At 44.0% G+C, this 19,248-nt stretch overlaps 1 protein-coding gene and 3 long non-coding RNA genes across 8 annotated transcripts in view; 3 read left to right on the top strand and 1 right to left on the bottom strand.

The window, feature by feature from the left end:
• Nucleotides 1–19,248, bottom strand: part of LOC310769270 — a 199,390-nt gene that overhangs the window by 77,864 nt on the left and 102,278 nt on the right. The gene's annotated exons all lie outside the window — the stretch shown is intronic.
• LOC310768911 (phospholipase A2 inhibitor and Ly6/PLAUR domain-containing protein-like) lies at nt 302–7,837 on the top strand. Of its 5 annotated transcripts, none has more exons than XM_083627822.1 (7): nt 302–406; nt 1,870–1,993; nt 2,522–2,638; nt 4,000–4,152; nt 4,688–4,819; nt 6,825–6,947; nt 7,185–7,612. In XM_083627822.1, the coding sequence occupies exons 2-7, from the start codon at nt 1,882–1,884 to the stop codon at nt 7,385–7,387; spliced, it is 840 nt and encodes a 279-aa protein (XP_083483948.1). In that variant the 5' UTR covers nt 302–406; nt 1,870–1,881; the 3' UTR covers nt 7,388–7,612. The 5 variants fall into 5 exon arrangements, with proteins under 5 accessions (XP_083483948.1, XP_083483947.1, XP_083483946.1 ...); XM_083627821.1 differs by having other exon boundaries at nt 312–493; XM_083627820.1 differs by lacking the exon at nt 302–406 and adding an exon at nt 607–845.
• On the top strand, nt 10,772–13,262 carry LOC310768062. The gene is made up of 3 exons (XR_014551178.1): nt 10,772–10,847; nt 12,432–12,484; nt 13,210–13,262. It is a non-coding gene; the product is annotated as an uncharacterized lncRNA (long non-coding RNA).
• Nucleotides 14,611–15,761, top strand: LOC310769289. Its single transcript, XR_014551601.1, has 3 exons — nt 14,611–14,706; nt 14,800–14,931; nt 15,544–15,761. It is a non-coding gene; the product is annotated as an uncharacterized lncRNA (long non-coding RNA).

Below are 19,248 nucleotides of genomic sequence, written 5' to 3'. Positions count from 1 at the left end.
AAATCTGGCTGGCGCCAGGCAGACCTTTGTGAAGAGTGTCTTCTACACATTTTATGCTGTAACTTAGCCCAATCTTAATAACTAGGTAGGTTCACATAGGAGAAACTAGTCAAAATACAAAGCCAGCTGTGTGAACCACACCATTAGCCCAGGCAACCTGCCCTCTGATATCCAGCAAGAAGCAAGAAACTCTCTCCACTCCTCCAAGTTCAGTGAAACTTCCTATGTACATAAAAAATGAAGGCTGTTATCACGCAGCCCCCATTGGAGGATTTGCAGTGCTGCATCACAATCGCGGATTTGGATGAAGTCAGGGTGGGCCAGGGGAGCAGAAGAGAAGACGCGTTGAACAGCAGCAGTAGCCATAGCATGCGGGTGAGAAGCGAAGCATACGGACAGTGGGAAAGTGATGGTTTTAAAGGACAGCAGAAGTTTGAGTCCAGCGGGGATGGAGGGCAACGGCGAGGAATTGCAGCTTTAAACCATAGCAGAGGTCTGGTACAGCGGGATATTTGAAAAGGGGGAGCTCTAGGGGGTTAACACAAGGGGGTGACAGGGGGGTTGGTGAGTAGATGTACCATTGGGTCACGTTTCTGATCTGGGCCAGGGGCTATGGGGGTTGGAATTCAACATGTGGAGACATATGCATTCCCAATGCCTGCATTGAAAGCATGTGTGAAGGATTTGTCAGGGTGCACAGGCCACAACACGATCAACGCATCTGACAGTTATGGACCCCACTGGCCACACACCCAGCACATGTGCAAAGTGACCTTGTGTACAAGTTGAGGAACATGAACGGCACAGCTCTACATGGGGGTGGGAGGATCCTGGTTAAATATGAGGTGGGCCTTACAGCCTCTCTGCCTTGAATTTTAACCCCTCCCTCCTTGCTTTGGTTCATAACAGGGGTAGGCAACCTAAGGCCTGGGGACCAGATGTGGCCCAATCGCCTTCTCAATCCGGCCCGCAGACTGTCCGGGAATCAGCGTGTTTTTACATGAGTAGAATGTTCCCTTTTATTTAAAATGCATCTTTGGGTTATTTGTGGGGCATAGGAATTCGTTCATTATTTTTTTCAAAATATAGTCCAGCCCACCACATGGTCTGAGGGACAGTGGACCGGCCCACGGCTGAAAAAGGTTTCTGACTCCTGGTTTATAATCAAGTTTGGAGCAAAGAAAGCTTTTTGTTGAACTGTGAGGGCAGATGATGATGATGATGATGATGATGATGATGATGATGATAATAATAATAATAATAATAATAGTAGTAGTAGTAGTAGTAGTAGTAATAGTAATAATAATTTATTGCTTATATCCCGCCCATCTGGCTGGGTTTCCCCAGCCACTCTGGGCAGCTTCAAACAAGAGATTAAAAATACATTAAAACATCAGTCATTAAAAACTTCCTTAAACAGGGCTGCCTTCAGATGTCTTCTAAAACCAGATAGTTATTTATTTCCTTGACATCTGATGGGAGGATATTCCACAGAGCGGGGCACCACTACCAAGAAGGCCCTCTGCCTGGTTCCCTGCAACCTCACTTCTTGCAGTGAGTGAACCATCAGAAGGCCCTTGGAGCTGGACCTCAGTGTCCGGGATGAATGATGGGGGTGAAGATACTCCTTCAGGTATACTGGGTCGAGGATGAATTAGCTTCCCAACCTTGCTAATACGTGTTTGCCTCATCACCAGATGAGATCCCTCTGTTATCCCATGAATTTCTCAGAATATTCACGGGAGAGGAGGGTTTATATCTATGGTGTCCAGATTCTAGCATCTCACTGTACTGAGAAATCAGGACATTTTTTTAAAAAAATCATACATGCTTCCAATCTGGCTTTTGATTTATTAATTATGCAGACAGCGGGCTGAAAAAATGGCTTCACGAGGAACCAAGCTTTTTGCACATGCTTCCGCTGCGCATTTCTTCTCACGAACCATGCCTGCTGCCTTGGGACTTTTTCTCTTCTCTGTACTTCTAACTCCAGGTGAGCTGGTGTGTGTTGCAGTGGGATACCTGGGAGTAAACCAGATCTTAGCTGTTGATTTTGGAAGCGCTGACTGAGGCAGGGGCACCAACTATAGGAGGTGGAAGGCGCTTCAGCCCCCTCAATATTTGTGAGTAGGGGGCTGAGTCCCCCCAGTACTGAGGGGCCTCCCTTTTTTTGATACCAACACTCACATGCCGGGTGGGGGCAGAACACATGGAGGTTGAAGATTGCCCTCTGCCCACTCCATCCCCTGTCTCCGTCATGCGTGCGCCAGGATGTGTGGAGTGGCACATGATGTGCGTATGATGTCACACATTGCTGGGCCCCTTCTAGTTGGGGGGCAATTTGGCGCCCCTGGACTGAGCTGGAAACCAATATACTGACTTCAAGATGGTGAGTGTGGCATTGCATAGGGCAGGAACCATGTTGCGCTTGACCCACGTTTGTGAGCTCCTGACCCCTTTTTGCAGACCGGTGTCTGCACCTGGACACCGCTTAGGAAACCTTTCATTTTCTCTTCTACAGGTGGCTCACTGGAGTGTGAAATGTGCACAGCAGCAGGCGCCAGCTGCAAGGGCAGCATGACAAAGTGCGGCGCTGATGACGACACCTGTTTTGTCGCTTTTAGTGAAAGCACAATAGGTGAGTGAGAAGGATCTCCACCAAATGCAGTCCAGGCATAGATTTTGCAAAAGGCATATCAATATATATATTGATGTCTTAACTGTGTTTTAATTGGTTGGAAGCTGCCTTAAGTGGCAGTCAGATGGGCGGCATATAATAAATTATTAATATAGAATAAATTATTATTATTGGCGGTGCTAACAGGCTGATATGGATCAAAAACTCATTGAAGACCCTCCAGGTGTCCCTATTTTCCAGAGACAGTCCCAGTTTCTGATTTGATCCCTGAATGTCCCGCTTTTTCTTAGGACGTCCCTATTTTCATTGGATAAATGTTGGAGGGTATATTTTTATGTTTTATTTTATGCTTTATTATGTTTTTATGGATGTTGGAATCCCTCCAGAGTGGCTGGGGCAACCCAGTCAGATGGGCAGGATATAAATAATAAAGTTGTTGTTGTTATGGAATAGGACGTCCCTGTTTTCATCAGAGAAATGTTGGAGGGTATGTCATAGTCAAAAACATCTGAGGCACACAGCCTCTAGCTTCCCAAGCAAAAAATCTCTCTTTCCCGCCAAAGAAGGATAGAACTCTCTTTATGTATGCAACAACAGCAGCAAGAATACTCATCGCAAAGTATTGGAAGACACAAGATTTACCCACCCGGGAAGAATGGCAGATGAAGCTGATGGACTATATGGAACTGGCGGAAATGACTGGCAGAATCCGAGACCAGGGAGAAGAGTCGGTAGAAGAAGACTGGAAGAAATTAAAGATTATCTACAGAAATATTGTAAAATTGAGGAATGTTAGAAGGATGTTGGAATGAAATTATGTGGTTTTAGCAGTAATGTTACAAAGGGGTATGTAAAAATGGATTGTTAACAGGTGAGAATGTAAAGTTACAATATATTAAGATAAACTATTAAAATAAAGGAAAAAATGGTAAGGATTTGCTGAAACAACTATTGAACTAGAATACAAAAAAGGGAGGTGTGAGGAGGTCAGGGAAACAAGCAAATGAAAGATAAGACATGGAAGGATTGACTTGTTTTTAATTGGTTTTACTTCTTTGTATTTTGTATTTTTTTATTCCTTTTTGTTTTGTTATTTTTTTTTCATTTTTGTGATTTGTTTGAAACTCTAATAAATATTATTTTTTAAAAAAATAAATCTCTCTTTCCCAATCTCCTGAAGTCTGAGATACCGTAACTCTGTGGTGAAGGACCAGTGTCCCTTCCTCTAGATGTTCCTGTCATTTCTGAGTCTTCACTGGGCTCTCTGGGGCTGAGGGGAGCTGTAGCCCAGCAAAACCAGGAGAGCCTCATGATGTGGAAGGCTGCCCTAAATTCATATGATATTCTTTCATTCTCTGCAGCTGGAAAATCATATCAGAGGATCCTGAAAGGCTGTGCACCAGCTCTAGTCTGCAGTTTGGGACCATTTTATGTAAATCTGGGCAAGATGTTTACCTCCAGAGGAATGACTATCTGCTGTGAGGGTGCTGAGTGCTCATCTGATTCAGCTCAGTGTGGGTATAGTTTTTTTCTTCCATTCCCCCACCTCATTCTATGCCCCAGAGGTCAGGCTGTGCCACTGATTTCATCAGGGCGCTCCTGAATCACAGATTTATCATTTGCCACTGTGCAGCACAGTGGAGGGCAACATCATATCTGGGAGCCAATTGTGTCCCCTCTGGGCCTCTCTATCTGGTCCGTGCATTCTCTCTAGACCAAGGTTTTCTGACTTTGGTCCTCAGGTGTTGTTGAACTACAGTTCCCATCATCCCTCATCAGAGCAACCAAAGGTCAGGGAAGATGGGAGTTCTGGTCCCACAACATCTGGGAACCCAAGGTTGAAGTACACTAGCCTAGATCACACTCCCTCCTCGGCCTTCCACCGTCTCTCCAGGCCACACCCAACAGCAGTCCTACTCCACAATCCCCTTGAATGTTTTTGGTTGGCGAGATCTGTGGTCCTTAAATTGTGATAATGTCTCTTGGCTTGCCTGGATGGAGGATAGAGAGGAATGCGTGAGTATACACTGCCTCTTTGCTTTATTTCAGTGCCTCCAATGATGAAAAAGGTCAATGGGAAAACATGCCCAGCCTGCTATTCGCTGACTCCTACGTGCCCTACAAAGGAGACAAAATGTACAGGAATAGAGGACCACTGTCTGGATGCTAGCATCAAAGCTGGTAATTCTGATTTGTTATGCTCTTCTGGCAAATTCTGTTGCATTATGGTCTTGCTGGCCCTCTGTCATAAGGGTCTAATTCCACCCTGTTCTATCTAGCTGTTTGTGTTTTTTAATGCATTTTTTGTTAATTTTTTATTTGAAATGTGCACTTTTTAGGTAACGTATGCTGGGTTTTAGCTGATGTTAATCATAGCGTTGACCGGTTGAAATTAATGGGCAGGGCTAACTTGGGTCTGTTAATTTCAGTGGGTGTGCTCTGAGCCAAGTTTAGTTGGAGACACCCATGCTTTCCAATGAATTCATCTGTCAGAAGCATATTTTGTAAGCACCTTTTCTGCATGTTTTTTTACCCCATTTAAAACACTTTACCAAACCAGAAAAGTGCACAATCAGTCTGGGAGATGCATTTGAATTGAAAAGCAAGTTCAGGAATTTCAGATATAACAAAAAACATAGTAACAAGCAGCATAATAATAAGACAGCCATACCTTGAATCCCGAACTCCGTGGCTCCCGAACAAATCGGCTCCCAGACGATTGAAAAGCGGAAGTGAGTGTTCCTGTTTTGAAATGATTTTCAGAAGCCAAACGTCCGGCGCAGCTTCTGCGGCTTCCAATTGGCTCCTGCAGCCAATCAGAAGCTGCACTTTGGTTTCCGAACGTTTTGGAAGTCGAACAGACTCCGTTTGACTTCCAAGGTATGACTGTAACAACAACAACAGGCCCCCAAGCTTTAGCAGGCCATAGATTATTTAATGACCAAAGGCCTAGAAAAGAATAATGTTTTTGCCTGCCTGATGGTGGCAGGTGAGCCTAACTGGGGAGGGCATTCCACAGTCAAGGAACCACCACAGAAAAGACCTGTTTTCTTGTTGCCACCCTCCAAACGTGTTTTTTTTTATTTTCTTTTAAAGATGATGCTGATTATATAATATAATAATATTATTATCCCACAATATCTAGAGCAATACTTCATCAGGAGCTTTGGAGACCAGACAGGCCCATAAACAGAGCTTGTCTCTTAGAGCTTCTGATAGACCTTCAAATAGAGGACTGTCCTTTGCCAGGTTAAATACATTTTCACCCTAAATCTATGCCAGAAAAATGGCTACACTTGAGGTCGACATGAGTGGCGCCTGGAAGAAGAACATTCTTCTTTTTTTTTTTAAGAAATATTTATTAAGATTTTACAAAGACACATATACAAAAACACAATACAAGAGAAAAAATAAAAAATAAAAAGATAAATAAAACATACAGAAACAACAAGAAAAATTAAAAACAATTATTTTTCATAACATAAAACTCGTTTGCTTGTTTCTTTGACTTCCTCACACCTCCCCTTCTTGTATTCCCATTTAAATAATCAAATCAGCAAATCCTTACCCTCTTTCATTTATCTTGTCTCTATAGCTTAACATTTTATAACTCAATATTTTCATACATTATCAATTCATTTTTGCATATTCTTATTAACTTTGTTACCAATACCACTTATTTCCAATCCAACACCATTTTAGTTATTATTATTATTTTTTACCTAATTATACCCTTCTTCCATATTCTTAAAGCATTACAGCTGGAAACCACTTAATTTCTATCCAACATCATTCTAACATTCATTGATTTTGCAATATTTCTGTAAATAGTCTTTAAATTTCTTCCAATCTTCTTCCAGGAAGAAGAACATTCTTTGTCCTATACTGTTTCAATCCATAGGAACATCCCCATCAATGGGTTATATCCAAGACTAGTCTTACTCATAGTATATTCATTGAAATTAACAGACATGGCTCCACATGCACCTCATATATCACAATGTGGGACATTTTTGAAAGTTTTATTTATTTATTTATTTATTTATTTTGCTTTTATCTTTATTTTGTTTTTTATTTACTTTGTTAGCCCATTTGACCATGGTGGGAGACAAATCAAACTTGCATTGGGGAATACTGGGAATAGTGCCCTCCCCCCTGACCTCCCATCTTTCCTTTTCATCTGCAGGAGGGTTTGGAATCACCATGAAAGGTTGCACTACCAAGACTTACTGCGATATTATACAACTAAATGCTTTGCCACGAAATTTGAAGAGTACCTTGAGGGCAGTTACTTCTGCAAGTCTAGATGGTAAATGTGAGCCAGCCAGTAAGGCACCCCCATCACTGAGATTTCCTCTTCTGGCCTTGTCATGGCTTCTGCTGGTGAAGATCCTCTTGCAATGAACTCCTTCCTGTGACTCGGCACTGAGGACAACTTTCCTTTCCATGTCCGTCTCTGCTTTCGGTTTGGTTTTTCTCCAGAGGGATTTGTATTCCTACGTAGATATCTTACTGACTTACAAAGAGCCGGTTTGTTCTTTTGCAGAAATGACAATGAAATGCTTTCGTGAAGATCTGTTGGCCAAGCAGCCTGAGCAGAAACGGGGGACCTTTTTCAACCTGTGGAACGCATTTCATGGCTGCCAAGAGTTCTCAGATGAAAATAGGGACATCCGGGACATCCTCCCCTCCGTGCCCCCATATACATACACTGCTGGTGGAATACGAGAAAAGGGGAGGGCTGGCTGAGCTGCCTCAGCATTACAGGTTATGGCCCACACACTTCTGCTGCTCTTTTCTGCTTGTGTGGTGGCACCTCGGCAAAACCACTTCTTACTGTTTGTAGCAGAGTTTTCCCCGGAGGCAGAGGACAAGAACGGGAGTCATACTCAAATTCAGAGTCAAGAGCTTCTTTATTGCTTGACTGGTTGCACGAGCATTTTTGTTACCTTTATATACAAGCTATTTACATTCCTTCTTTACCTCTCCAGCACGGTATAATCTCAGTCCTGTAATTAACAATCCTGACACAGCAAAACTCACAGTATCAGCAGCACACATTGTCTTACTTCCAATCTTGTTGTCACAGTGTATGTGTAACAGTGTATTCGTGTGCTTTACTTGTGCAGAAATTGCAACTTCCTCCCTTTCTTTGCACCTCCAGCTGACACCAATCAAGCCTAGAGTGCCACTCCTACACACTAAAGAAAAATTCTGGAACCCTCTTTAAAGCTTCCAGGAACTTTTATCTGTTTCTTAAATAATGTTTTCCTAACACTCAGTGGGACAGATTTTTATGCAAACACGCATAGGTCAAACTGTGCATGGTTTAAACTGTAAGCTCATCCAAGTGTGCTCGGGTCTGAAATCTTACACATATGCTATCCCAGTCCAGTTGATGAGAGCACACACAGGAATCTGCAACCCTCTTAAACTGTTAAAAGTGGGAATTTAAATCCCATGGACTTCTAATGAATAACACTCAAAATCCTTATGCTGATCTGCTGAATTTCTGCCTGTCTGTTAAAGGGACACTAACTCTGCCAGTCCCGGGGGTGGGTCTAGTCTATTATTATTATTATTATTATTATTATTATTATTATTGAAATGTGTACACCGCGGTCACAACATAAAACCACAAAATATATAATGAAAACAAAAACAACCCAATAACACAAAAACCCCACACCAACACATTTTAAAAGGGCACTAGATGGCAATCAGCCAAAGGCCTGGTTAAAGAGGAATGTTTACATGCTCAGTGTTACTTTTGCATTTATATACATGATGATGGAGAGCGCACACACACATGCACATGCACACACACACACACAAAGGGGATTAACATAGGCAACACACCTACAGCTCAGGTATAATGCCTGCCTCCTAGCAATTGAATTCAGTTGGACAGCACACTAGGGCTGCAAAACGTACAGGTTTCCCCAGACATATCTAGGATTTGGATGTCGAAAATGGCATCCAGTATTCGGGTGTTGAAAACGGGGAAATTTTGGTGTATGGATTTTCACTTTTTAAAATATCAGCAAAATGTCAGGTAAAACCCAGATGGATGGCAACGCGATGGAAAAAGCAATGGAAACAACTCAAAAAGCTTAAAATCACTCGAAAAGCTTAACAATTTGCGTGGGTTTCTGAAACAACTTTGTGGGTGTCAGGAGTTTTACTTTTTGAAATATGGTGACCCCAACGCTCACACCCTTGCAGTGCTTCAAAGTTTAACACAAACATTTATTTAGAACCTCAAAAGGGGTTAGTTATAATGCTTAACGCCTTATTCACAACAGCAGCCCAATAGAGTTTGTGCAACGGCCAGCCTTTTAAAGACCCACAAAACTTAGCATCATAGAATTGTGGAGTTGGAAGCGACCCTAAGGTTTATCTAGTCCAGCCCCCTGAAATGCAAGGAATGCTGTAGTTCTGCAGCAAGCAGGGAGACAACAAACCAGATCCCCCCTCAGCCACAGGAGACCTTGGGCCACTCACTCACTCACTCACTCACTCACTCACTCACTCACTCACTCTCAGATGAACCTACTACACAGGGTTGCTGGCAGGGCCTTTTTTCAGCCGGAACTCACCAGATCTCAATTCCGGCACCTCTTAGGTGGGTGCCATTGCCATTGCAAGAGAACGAGGGAAATATTTATGGTGTTCCTTCACCTCTTTTTCTAGAAAAATAGCACTTCAAGAGACATGCCCTCTTCATTCTCCAGTGATGGAAACAAGAGACATTATTACAGTTAAAGGATGCACTATTGGCAGGCACAACCACCTGAAGAGGACGAGAAGGAGAACCAGCGAGAGGAGTGGCCTGTGGAGAGGACCATGGTCTCGGCTGGGTTTATTGCCTAACCTAAGGAGAGTCCTGAGGACCCAGGAATGAGGCCTGGAAGCCAGCATTTGGCCCTCAAGACTGCCTGGAAATGAAAGGCAGAGTTTATAGGGGCGTTGTTTTAGACATCATGTTACGAATATGTGGGCACATGTACACATTCACACAGCTTGAGAACCTCAGGACATGAAACATGTCCTCCTGGATTAGCTCAGTGGCCTATCTAGCTCAGAAACCTGCAAGAAGGATTCAGGCATCAGAGCTCTCTCCCCCTACTGTGTCTACTAATAACTGGTCTTAAGAAGTATTACTGCCTCCAATCATCAGGGCAGAATATAGCCATCATGACTTGTAGCCATTGGTGGCCTTCTCCTCCATGAATTTGTCCATTCCTCTTTTAAAGCCCTCCAAGCTGGTGGCGATCATTGCGTCCCGTGGAAGCGATTTCCATCATTTAACACTGCTGTGTGAAGAGTTACAGTCATACCTCGGGTTACAGACGCTTCAGGTTGCGTTTTTTCGGGTTACGGACCCGCCAAAACCCAGAGTACTGGAACAGGTTACTTCCAGGTTTCTGTGGTTGCGCATGTGCAGAAATGCCGAATTGCAACCCGCACGTGCACAGACGCGCCGCCATGGGTTGCAAACACTGTGGGTTGCAAACGGATCATGTTCGCAACCCGAGCGTCCACTGTACTTTCTTTCGCCTCCCACCAGCTGATCCAAATTCCACCAGCCCTTAAACTCACAAAGCAGTTCAATTTGTTGCAGCTCTTTCCCTTTGCTATATAATGAATATAAGTATTCCATCCAATGCAATGTTTCTTGGTTCTTCGTTATGGGGATATGGGCAAAAAATGAGAATCAGAAACAGAAATGTACAGATTCATCTTTCTTAATCTTCACACGAACCTGGAAGTGATATATCCAGAATAAGGTGTGTCTTTCTACCTTGATGACATCTGGTTTTTGTACCTTGGTTCCCTCCCACGCCATTGTCTCATTTTATTTCATTGCTCTATGCTTGATCCTTATGCTATGTTGCACTTCATTTTTATGGGGATTTTAAAAAAAAGCTGTTTGACCCAATTGAACTTTGTTCTACCATATTTTTATGGATGTATGTATATTTAAAAACCTTGAGTGGTGAATGGGTGGAGCAATCGTGGGGAACATCAAATTGGTGCTATCATATATAGCATGAAATGCAAATATTTCTTGTGTGTCGTTCCAAAGCCTTTGGCTCCTACATAAGGCAAGGTATTCCAGAATAGATGTGCCATAAGTGACCTTTAGCAGCCAGAAGAAGACATCCTGATTGAGGAGCACCTGCCCTGCAGTCCTTCACAACTTGTGGTAAGTCACATACTACATCCGTTTTGGAGCTCTAGACTTGGCAGACTCTTAGATCACATTTGCACCATCTGTTCAAAGCACTCTCGATACCACTTTAAATAGTCATGGGTGCCACCAAACAATTCTGGAAGGTGTGGTTTGTTAAGGGTGCCGAGAGTTGTTGGGATACCCAACTAGAGGTCTCCTAGAGCTTCAGTTTTCAGAATGGTTAAGAATCAATCTGCCTTCATGGAGAACTCTGAGATGTGTCGCTCTTGGAGGGCAACAGAGGCACTCCTAAAAACTCTCAGCACCATTAACAAACAACAACAGCTCCCAGAATTCTTTGGGTGAAGCTGCAACTGTTTAAAGTGGTATCAGAGGGCTTCGAATGGATGGTGTGAATGTGGCCTAAATCTAGAAATAATACTACTTTGTATTTCTGAGAAATGGCAATGTTCTGGAAGAGGGGTTACCGCTCTCATGGTTAGGTTGCTATTTATTTAATTTAAGAAAAGATGTTTCTTTCCTGTGCCACTGAAAGAGGAATGAGGGACCTAGGGTGATATACGAAAACTAAACAAAGCTAAAACTAATATGCAGCTATAAACAGATTAAAATTAAATGGTGTTAAAACAACATTAAATGTTACAGCCCTGGAAGAATAGGAGGGTAGGTGCCATGCCCTTTGGATGTGAAAGGGGGCCACCACTGAAAAGTCCCCTTCTGTTGCTGCTACCTTCAAAATGAGGGGACGCTCAGTTTGTCTGTTGAAGACAGAGAAGCCAATCAGGCAATTTTTGCTGGGCTATGCTCATTGCCATACTTACTTGGGAGTAAGCTCACAACCACACATGTAAAGCACACTTCTCCCATAGAATCCTGGCAACTATAGTTTGTTAAGGGAGCTGAGCATTGCTAGGAAAACTTTAACAAACCACAGTTACCCAATACTTTGCTGAAATCAAGGTGTTCCCGTGATCTACCACATGAGTAACACTATCTAAAAAGGAGATAAGTTTGATCTCACTTGGTTTACTAATGCCAGCCCCTGGTTATTAGGAGTGTGTGTGTGTGTGTGTGTGTGTGTGTGTGCACGCACAACACACATATACACACCGCTCTCGGATGGAACTGAGAGGAAAATGGCAGCGCACCTGACCGCTATGAGCTCCACTGGCACATACACTGAGCACCTCCACATGACAGGAGGATTTTGATAAAAATATGAGGTGAGCCATACAGCCTCCCTGGATTGATTTGGCTCCTTAAATTGGTTGCTTATTAAGTTTGGGATTTATTTATTTTTTAAAACTATTTGTTGAAATGGGGGGGGATAATTTAGTTTTCCACACACACCCCACACACCCCACCCCCAATATGTGCTCGATCCCATGAACTTCTCAAAGGATTAATTGGCCAGGAGATTTGTATCTACAGTGTGCAACAACAGGGGTGAAATTCTACTCAGTTCGTGTTTAGAGACCAGTTTACCTAATTTACGTTCCCTGAAGCGATAGGAATAAAAATGCAGCTCTCCTTCAAAATTCACACCAGGCTGAAAAAAACTGTTGCACTCATTTCCACCTGTCATTTCTTCCCCAGCGCCATGCCGGCTCTCTTGGGACTCCTTGTCTTCTCTGTGCTTCTAATCCCAGGTAAGCAGTCGTAATCTTCTAGGGCCAGTGTGTGTTGCAGTGGGATACCTGGGAGTAAAGGAGATCCAAGCTGGGAAATCTGGAAGGGCTGACCGGGGTGGAAACCAATATACAGTGGTACCTCGGGTTACATACACTTCAGGTTACACACTCTGCTAACCCAGAAATAGTGCTTCATGTTAAGAACTTTGCTTCAGGATAAGAACAGAAATTAGGCTCCGGTGGCACGGCGGCAGCGGGAAGCCCCATTAGCTAAAGTGGTGCTTCAGGTTAAGAAAAGTTTCGGGTTAAGAACGGACCTCCAGAACGAATTAAGTACTTAACCCGAGGTACCACTGTATCACCTTCAAGCTGGTGAGTGTCGCATTACACAGAGCAGGAACAGCGTTGCACTTGACACCACTGGCGGAGGAAGGGGAGTGCAGGGGGAGTGCACAGCCCCTGGCAGCGCAATCCCGGTGGGGTGCCCCCTGCCCGTGCTGGGCGCCACGCCATGCCCCCAGGACGCACTCCACGCCCCTGCTGGCAGCACGTCACATCCCTGCGGATGGAGAGCCATGACCCTAGGATGCATGCCAGCCCTGCCCCTGCCTGCTCTTTACCCCCCGGTGCTGGAGCATGAAGCTCCACCACTGCTTAACACATGTTTGTGGGATCCTGGATAACGTAGAATGATGTGTGCACATGGACCCTGCTTGGGAAACCTTGCATCTTCTCTCCTGCAGGTGACTCCTTGGAGTGCGAAACCTGCAGAGGGCCAGGCTTGAACTGTACGGGCACGATGGCGAACTGCAGTGCTGCTGAAGACAGCTGTGCTGTTACTGTTCTTGAAGCCACAGTAGGTGAGTGAGAAGGATCTCCACCAAATTCAGGCCAGGCCATAGGTTTGCAAAAAGGCACATCAAGATGCCCTAGTTGGAACCAGGCCATTCATTCATTCACCTGCAGCGGTGACTGCTTAGATTGCTAGCAGCTCTCTAAATGCAGCTTTGGAATGCTTTGAACTACAACTCCCATCACCCCTCACCATTGGCAGTGCCGACTGTGGCTGGTGGGGATTATAGTCTCAAAAACATCTGGAGAACACGGGCCTCTAGGTTTTCAAGCAGAGAGCTCACTTTTACACACTGCAGCCTGAGGTACCTTGGCCCTGTGGTCAAGGGCTGGTGTCCCTCCATATGTTGCTGGACAACAGTTCCCATCATTCCTGGCCCTTCACTGTGCTGGTGAGGGCTGATGGGAGCTGTAGCCCAGCAACGCCAGGAGGGCAGCACGTTGTAGGACACTGCCCTAAATGCTTATCTAGGAGTCCTCACAAGGGAGCTAGTCCTGGAAGAAGAACTGTGAGGGGAGAGACTTCATCAGGCAAGGCCTCCTTCCACCTGTCTTGCTTCACCCGCTAGTCTCTGCTTCTCAATTTGTATTGTATTATTTTATGTACTGTGGCTTGCCATTGTTTTATTGATTATGGTTTAGAAATTATTTATTGTAACAGTTAAGTGGATTTCTGTTTAACTGTTATATGTTGATATTATTATTCTTTTATACTATCCTAATGATTGTTGAATGTTACTTTTGAGATGTAGGTTGCTTATTTTAAAGTTATGTTTTGCGTTGTTTTTATGTTAGCCGCTCTGGATACAAATAAAATTATTATTATTATTATTATTATTATTATTATTATTATTATTCCTTCTCTGCAGCTCAGTTAACAACTCAAGAAGTAATGAAAGGCTGCGTATCGCCTCACATCTGCGGACTTGAATCATTTTATCTGAATTTGGGCAAGATGATTACTGCCAGAGGAACGGCTGTCTGCTGTGAGGGGGATGACTGTGCATCTGTTTCTCCTCAAGGTAGGTGTAGTTTTGCTCCCATCCTCTTTTCCTGCTCTGTGCTCCAGAGGCCAGGTTGTGCCATGGTGTGTGTGTGTGTGTGTGAACACAGGAACATAAAAATGTTTCCCAATACTTCAAGGACCACCTGTCCCCATGTGAACTGACCATCCACGAGAGATGGCCACCCAACCTCTGCTTGAAAACCTCCAAAGGAGAGGCCAAACCTCATTGAATGTTTTTGCCTGGTCAGAATGTGAATTGTGATGACATCTCTCACTTGCCAAGATAGAGAAACTAGCCTACTGTATGAAAGTAAGGCTTAGCATTCATTGCTCCACGCACTTCTCCTTCAGGCCCCATCTACGACTGGCATGTGCACCCCAGGTGAGAACGCGGTCCTTGGGCTGGAGAATGGTCCCTGCCCCCAGTATATTTGCTTTTCTGACAGTGTCTCTGGTTTTTTCCCAACCCCAATAGTGCCACCAATCAGCAGTAAAGCCAATGGGAAAAAATGTCCAGCCTGCTTTTCTCTATATCCCCCGTGCTCTACAGAGGAGGCAGAATGTACAGGAGATGAGGACTACTGTCTGGATGCAACCATCAAATCTGGTAATTCTGATAAGATCTGCTATGCTGATATTGCTGATTATGAGCAGGGATTGGTCTTGCTGGCAATCAGTCACAGGGGTCCATTCCATCCTGCTCTGTTCATCTGCTTGCATTTTTTTTAACCCATTTCATGTTTACTTTTTACATGAAATGTGCACATTTGATGTAACTCTTCAGGGTTGTAGCCAATGCAGTGGTACCTTGGGTTACGAACACTTTGGGTTACAAACTCCGCTAACCCCAAAGTAGTTGCTCCAGGTTGCGAACTTTGCTCCAGGATGAGCCATTGAAACGAATGGGCATGGCTAACTTAGTTCTGTTAATTTCAGTGGGTCTACTCTGAGTAGCATCCACTTGGAAACAACACATGCTTTTCAGTGAACTCACCAGCAAGAAGCACATTTTGTATGTGTTGTAAATGCCATTCAAAGTCCAAAGAAATGCACAAAATCTGTCTGGGAGATGTGTTCTAATAATAATAAGAAAATGTTCAGGAGCATCAGGTTGGCCTGACCCCTTGTGAGAAAGGAACTGAATGAATTCCTAATTGTGAGAACTTTCCCTTTTCCTGGTTTGTGGGTTTAAACTGTAGTCTCTGCTTTCCATCTCCAGGTGTGAATGAAATCACCGTGAAAGGTTGCACTACCAAGTCTTTCTGTGCAGTTGTGCAAGAAATGATTGGAACGCCCTTCCATACTTCTGAAACACTAAATGCTCAATGCAAACCAGCCAATAAGACTCCATCATTGAGATTTCCCCTTCTGGCCCTGTTGGGGCTTCTGGCAGTGAAGATCGTCCTCTAATGAACCCCCTCCTGTTATTCAGCATCATGGGAGACCTTCCTTTCCATGTTCTTCTCTATATTTGGTTTTTCAGAATAATTTGTTTTCCTAGTTATTTTACTGAATTGTAATGAATCATGGAAGAAAATAAAACAAAAAGAAATGAGGACGAGCTTGTCCATTGAAGATCTGTTGGTCAATGAGACTTAGCAGAGATGGAGAACCTTTTTTCAGCCTGAGTGATGTATTTCTTCATGACAGCCTTCAGGGGGGTGGGGTCACCAGCCAGTGGTGGGCAGGGCCAAAGGCTCATGTTTGTGGAACAAATACTTTCTTTTGTGAAGTAGGCAATCTTCCAACCATAGGAAAGTCAGAGGTTTCTCTGTACAGAGACACACAATCTTCATCCTCCATTGATGCAAGTAAGAGACATTATGAAAGTGTAAGAATGCGTTCTTATCTCCCTTGTGCTAGAGGAGGTGTGAAAGTTTTGCTATTGGATATTTGACACAATTTCATTACATAGGAAAGCAAAATAGCGAAGGGGTGTACATTATATTGGAGGAAAGCAGTGCACAAAATCAAGAATTTGAGACATGTGGCTTCTGCAAGAGTTAAGCTCTCCCCTTCAGAAACCTGTGCCAGCAAGGAAACAAAACTCTCTCATCCATTCATTTGGTCCCTAGTCCAGCGATGTGTAGGTCCTTGAGATTACCTTAAAAGCAATCTTCACTGCCTGAAGTCTGATTCCTGCTTATAGGAGGTTAATAAAGAGTAAACAGACCTTCCTGGAAAAATAGAAACACTTGTGTTCTGATCTTCTCTGCAACTATTAGGATCAGGAAGTTAGCTGTTCTTTCCAGGTCCATATGAGATAGGAGCTTGTACAAAGGTCACAGATAGTTCATGTGGGGAGGCCTTTCATATTAAACTTATGTCAGCTGCACTAATGCCATGATCCATAGAAATAAACCATGTAAAGAGTATAGACTACCACGCATTGTTACACTTGCCTCTATGAAGGCAGACATGCGGACACACTGCATATTTGCTAGTGAGATGTCTAAAATGGGGCGGACTAATGTGACCATCTATGGCCATATCTATCTGCTGCTGTAGACAAGTGCTTAAGCTGAAGCCCTCCAGATGCTTTGAACCATAGTTCCCATCAGCCCTGAGCAGCACAGGTGATGGGAAATGCCATCCAAAACATCTGGAGGCTTCCAAGTTGGATAAGGTTGGGCATGACCTTTGGCCAATGCAGGCTCCTCTCATCTCTCTCTGCTCCTTACGGCCAAGAAACTAGCCTATCTCACTGGACATCAAACCATCTATCCTCGTGCAACCCCTAAGCCCCACCACATATTTCTTCCCCCGAATCTTTCTACATCTAACTATCTTCCCCACCTTTCATTCTCAAAGGTACTTCCTCTTCACATGTGGTGCAATCCTTTAAAGAATTTTGTCGTTGTTGTTAGGATTGCAACATTGACAACATTTATATTTTGCTAGACTAAGGTGATGTAGTTTTGTTACTAGCATGCTTCCAAGCTTGTGGCAGTTAGGGGAGGGTTGTTTTGTTCTGTCTTTATGGTAGAATTTCTTTATGTTTATGTTTTAAACATGCCATAAGTCACTTGGAAACCTTCAGTTAACAAGCAAGTGGCAATTTTGAATGGTACAGTGGTACTTTGATTCTCGAACGGCTTAGTTGTCGAACAAATCGGTTTCCAAACGCCGAAAACCCGGAAGTAAGTGCTCTGGTTTGTGAATGTTTTTTTGGAAGCCAAACATCCAAGGCAGCTTCCAATTGAGTGCAGGAAGCTCCTGCAGCCAATCGGAAGCCACGCCTTGGTTTTTGAATGGTTTCAGGAGTCGATTGCACTCCCGGAACGGATTAAGTTTGAGAACCCGGAGACAGTCCCCAGATTTACAAATCGGTCCCCTTACAAAATCCTATGATTCCAACTCATTTCAATGAAGAGTCCCCAGATTCATTGAAAAAAAATCTGGTAACCTTACTGCAGAAGCCCTAGCTGCCCCATTCTAACTCCCCACCCATGACTGATCCAGCAAATGCCTTTTTCTCCCTGGGTGGGCCTTGAATACTTATACCAGGTGAGTGATATGTGCTGGAAGCCCCAAAAGCTAGTTGCAAAACAGTGACCCCACAGAACAGCAGAGGAAGGATTGACCACTCTTAGAATCCATCAAACTTACACAAAGGTCCTGGGGGAAAGGTGCATAAGTGAGTCTATGGGCAAGATGGTGGTGTTGGTCACTGCGGTTTTCAGGACTCAACTAGGGATGGGCTGCAGCTCAGGAACAGAGCCTCTGCTTGGCATGCAGAAGGTTCCAGATTCAGTTTTCGGCATCTCCAAATAGGGCTGGGAAAAACTCTGTCGGAAACCCTGCAAAGCCACTGTCAATCAGTGTAGACAGCACTAAACTGGACGGAACAATGGTCTGACCTGTTATAAGGCAGCTTTCTATGTTCCTGTGGAGGGGAGCCTCATTTACCAAACGTTTCTATGCTTAAAGTTTCCATTTTAAAATGTGTCTCCTTTATAACAGCAATAAACAGGGCATCCTGATCAAATTTGCAGATGACACCAAACTGGGAGGGGTGGCTAACACCCCAGAGGGCAGGATCACACTTCAAAACGACCTTGACAGATTAGAGAACTGGGCCAAAACAAACAAGATGAATTTTAACAGGGAGAAATGTAAAGTATTGCACTTGGGCAAAAAAAATGAGAGGCACAAATACAAGATGGGTGACACCTGGCTTGAGAGCACTACATGTGAAAAGGATCTAGGAGTCTTGGTTGACCACAAACTTGACATGAGCCAACAGTGTGACGCGGCAGCTAAAAAAGCCAATGCAATTCTGGGCTGCATCAATAGGAGTATAGCATCTAGATCAAGGGAAGTAATAGTGCCACTGTATTCTGCTCTGGTCAGACCTCACCTGGAGTACTGTGTCCAGTTCTGGGCACCACAGTTCAAGAAGGACACTGACAAACTGGAACGTGTCCAGAGGAGGGCAACCAAAATGGTCAAAGGCCTGGAAATGATGCCTTATGAGGAACGGCTAAGGGAGCTGGGCATGTTAGCCTGGAGAAGAGGAGGTTAAGGGGTGATATGATAGCCATGTTCAAATATATAAAAGGATGTCACATAGAGGAGGGAGAAAGGTTGTTTTCTGCTGCTCCAGAGAAGCGGACACGGAGCAATGGATCCAAACTACAAGAAAGAAGATTACACCTAAACATTAGGAAAAACTTCCTGACAGTAAGAGCTGTTCGACAGTGGAATTTGCTGCCAAGGAGTGTGGTGGAGTCTCCTTCTTTGGAGGTCTTTAAGCAGAGGCTTGACAACCATATGTCAGGAGTGCTCTGATGGTGTTTCCTGCTTGGCAGGGGGTTGGACTCGATGGCCCTTGTGGTCTCTTCCAACTCTATGATTCTATGATTCTATGATTCTATGAAATTTATAAGCAAGGTTAAAACCTTTTTATTTGCTCAGGTGTTTG

The sequence above is a fragment of the Podarcis filfolensis genome (genome assembly GCF_964270895.1).
Source record: "Podarcis filfolensis genome assembly, chromosome: 8".
NCBI classification, from domain to species: Eukaryota; Metazoa; Chordata; class Lepidosauria; order Squamata; family Lacertidae; genus Podarcis; species Podarcis filfolensis.
Note: the sequence above shows the minus strand (reverse complement) of the source record. Positions and strands in the feature narration are given on the sequence as shown.

Bases quoted from the DNA above. Each gene is read 5' to 3' on its own strand.
- LOC310768911 (XM_083627820.1), top strand. From the start codon at position 795: ATGAACGGCACAGCTCTACATGGGGGTGGGAGGATCCTGGTTAAATAT. The intron at 2,639-3,999 runs GTGAGTGAGAAG...CATTCTCTGCAG, and splicing joins TTTTAGTGAAAGCACAATAG to CTGGAAAATCATATCAGAGG. The intron at 6,948-7,184 runs GTAAATGTGAGC...GTTCTTTTGCAG, and splicing joins TACTTCTGCAAGTCTAGATG to AAATGACAATGAAATGCTTT.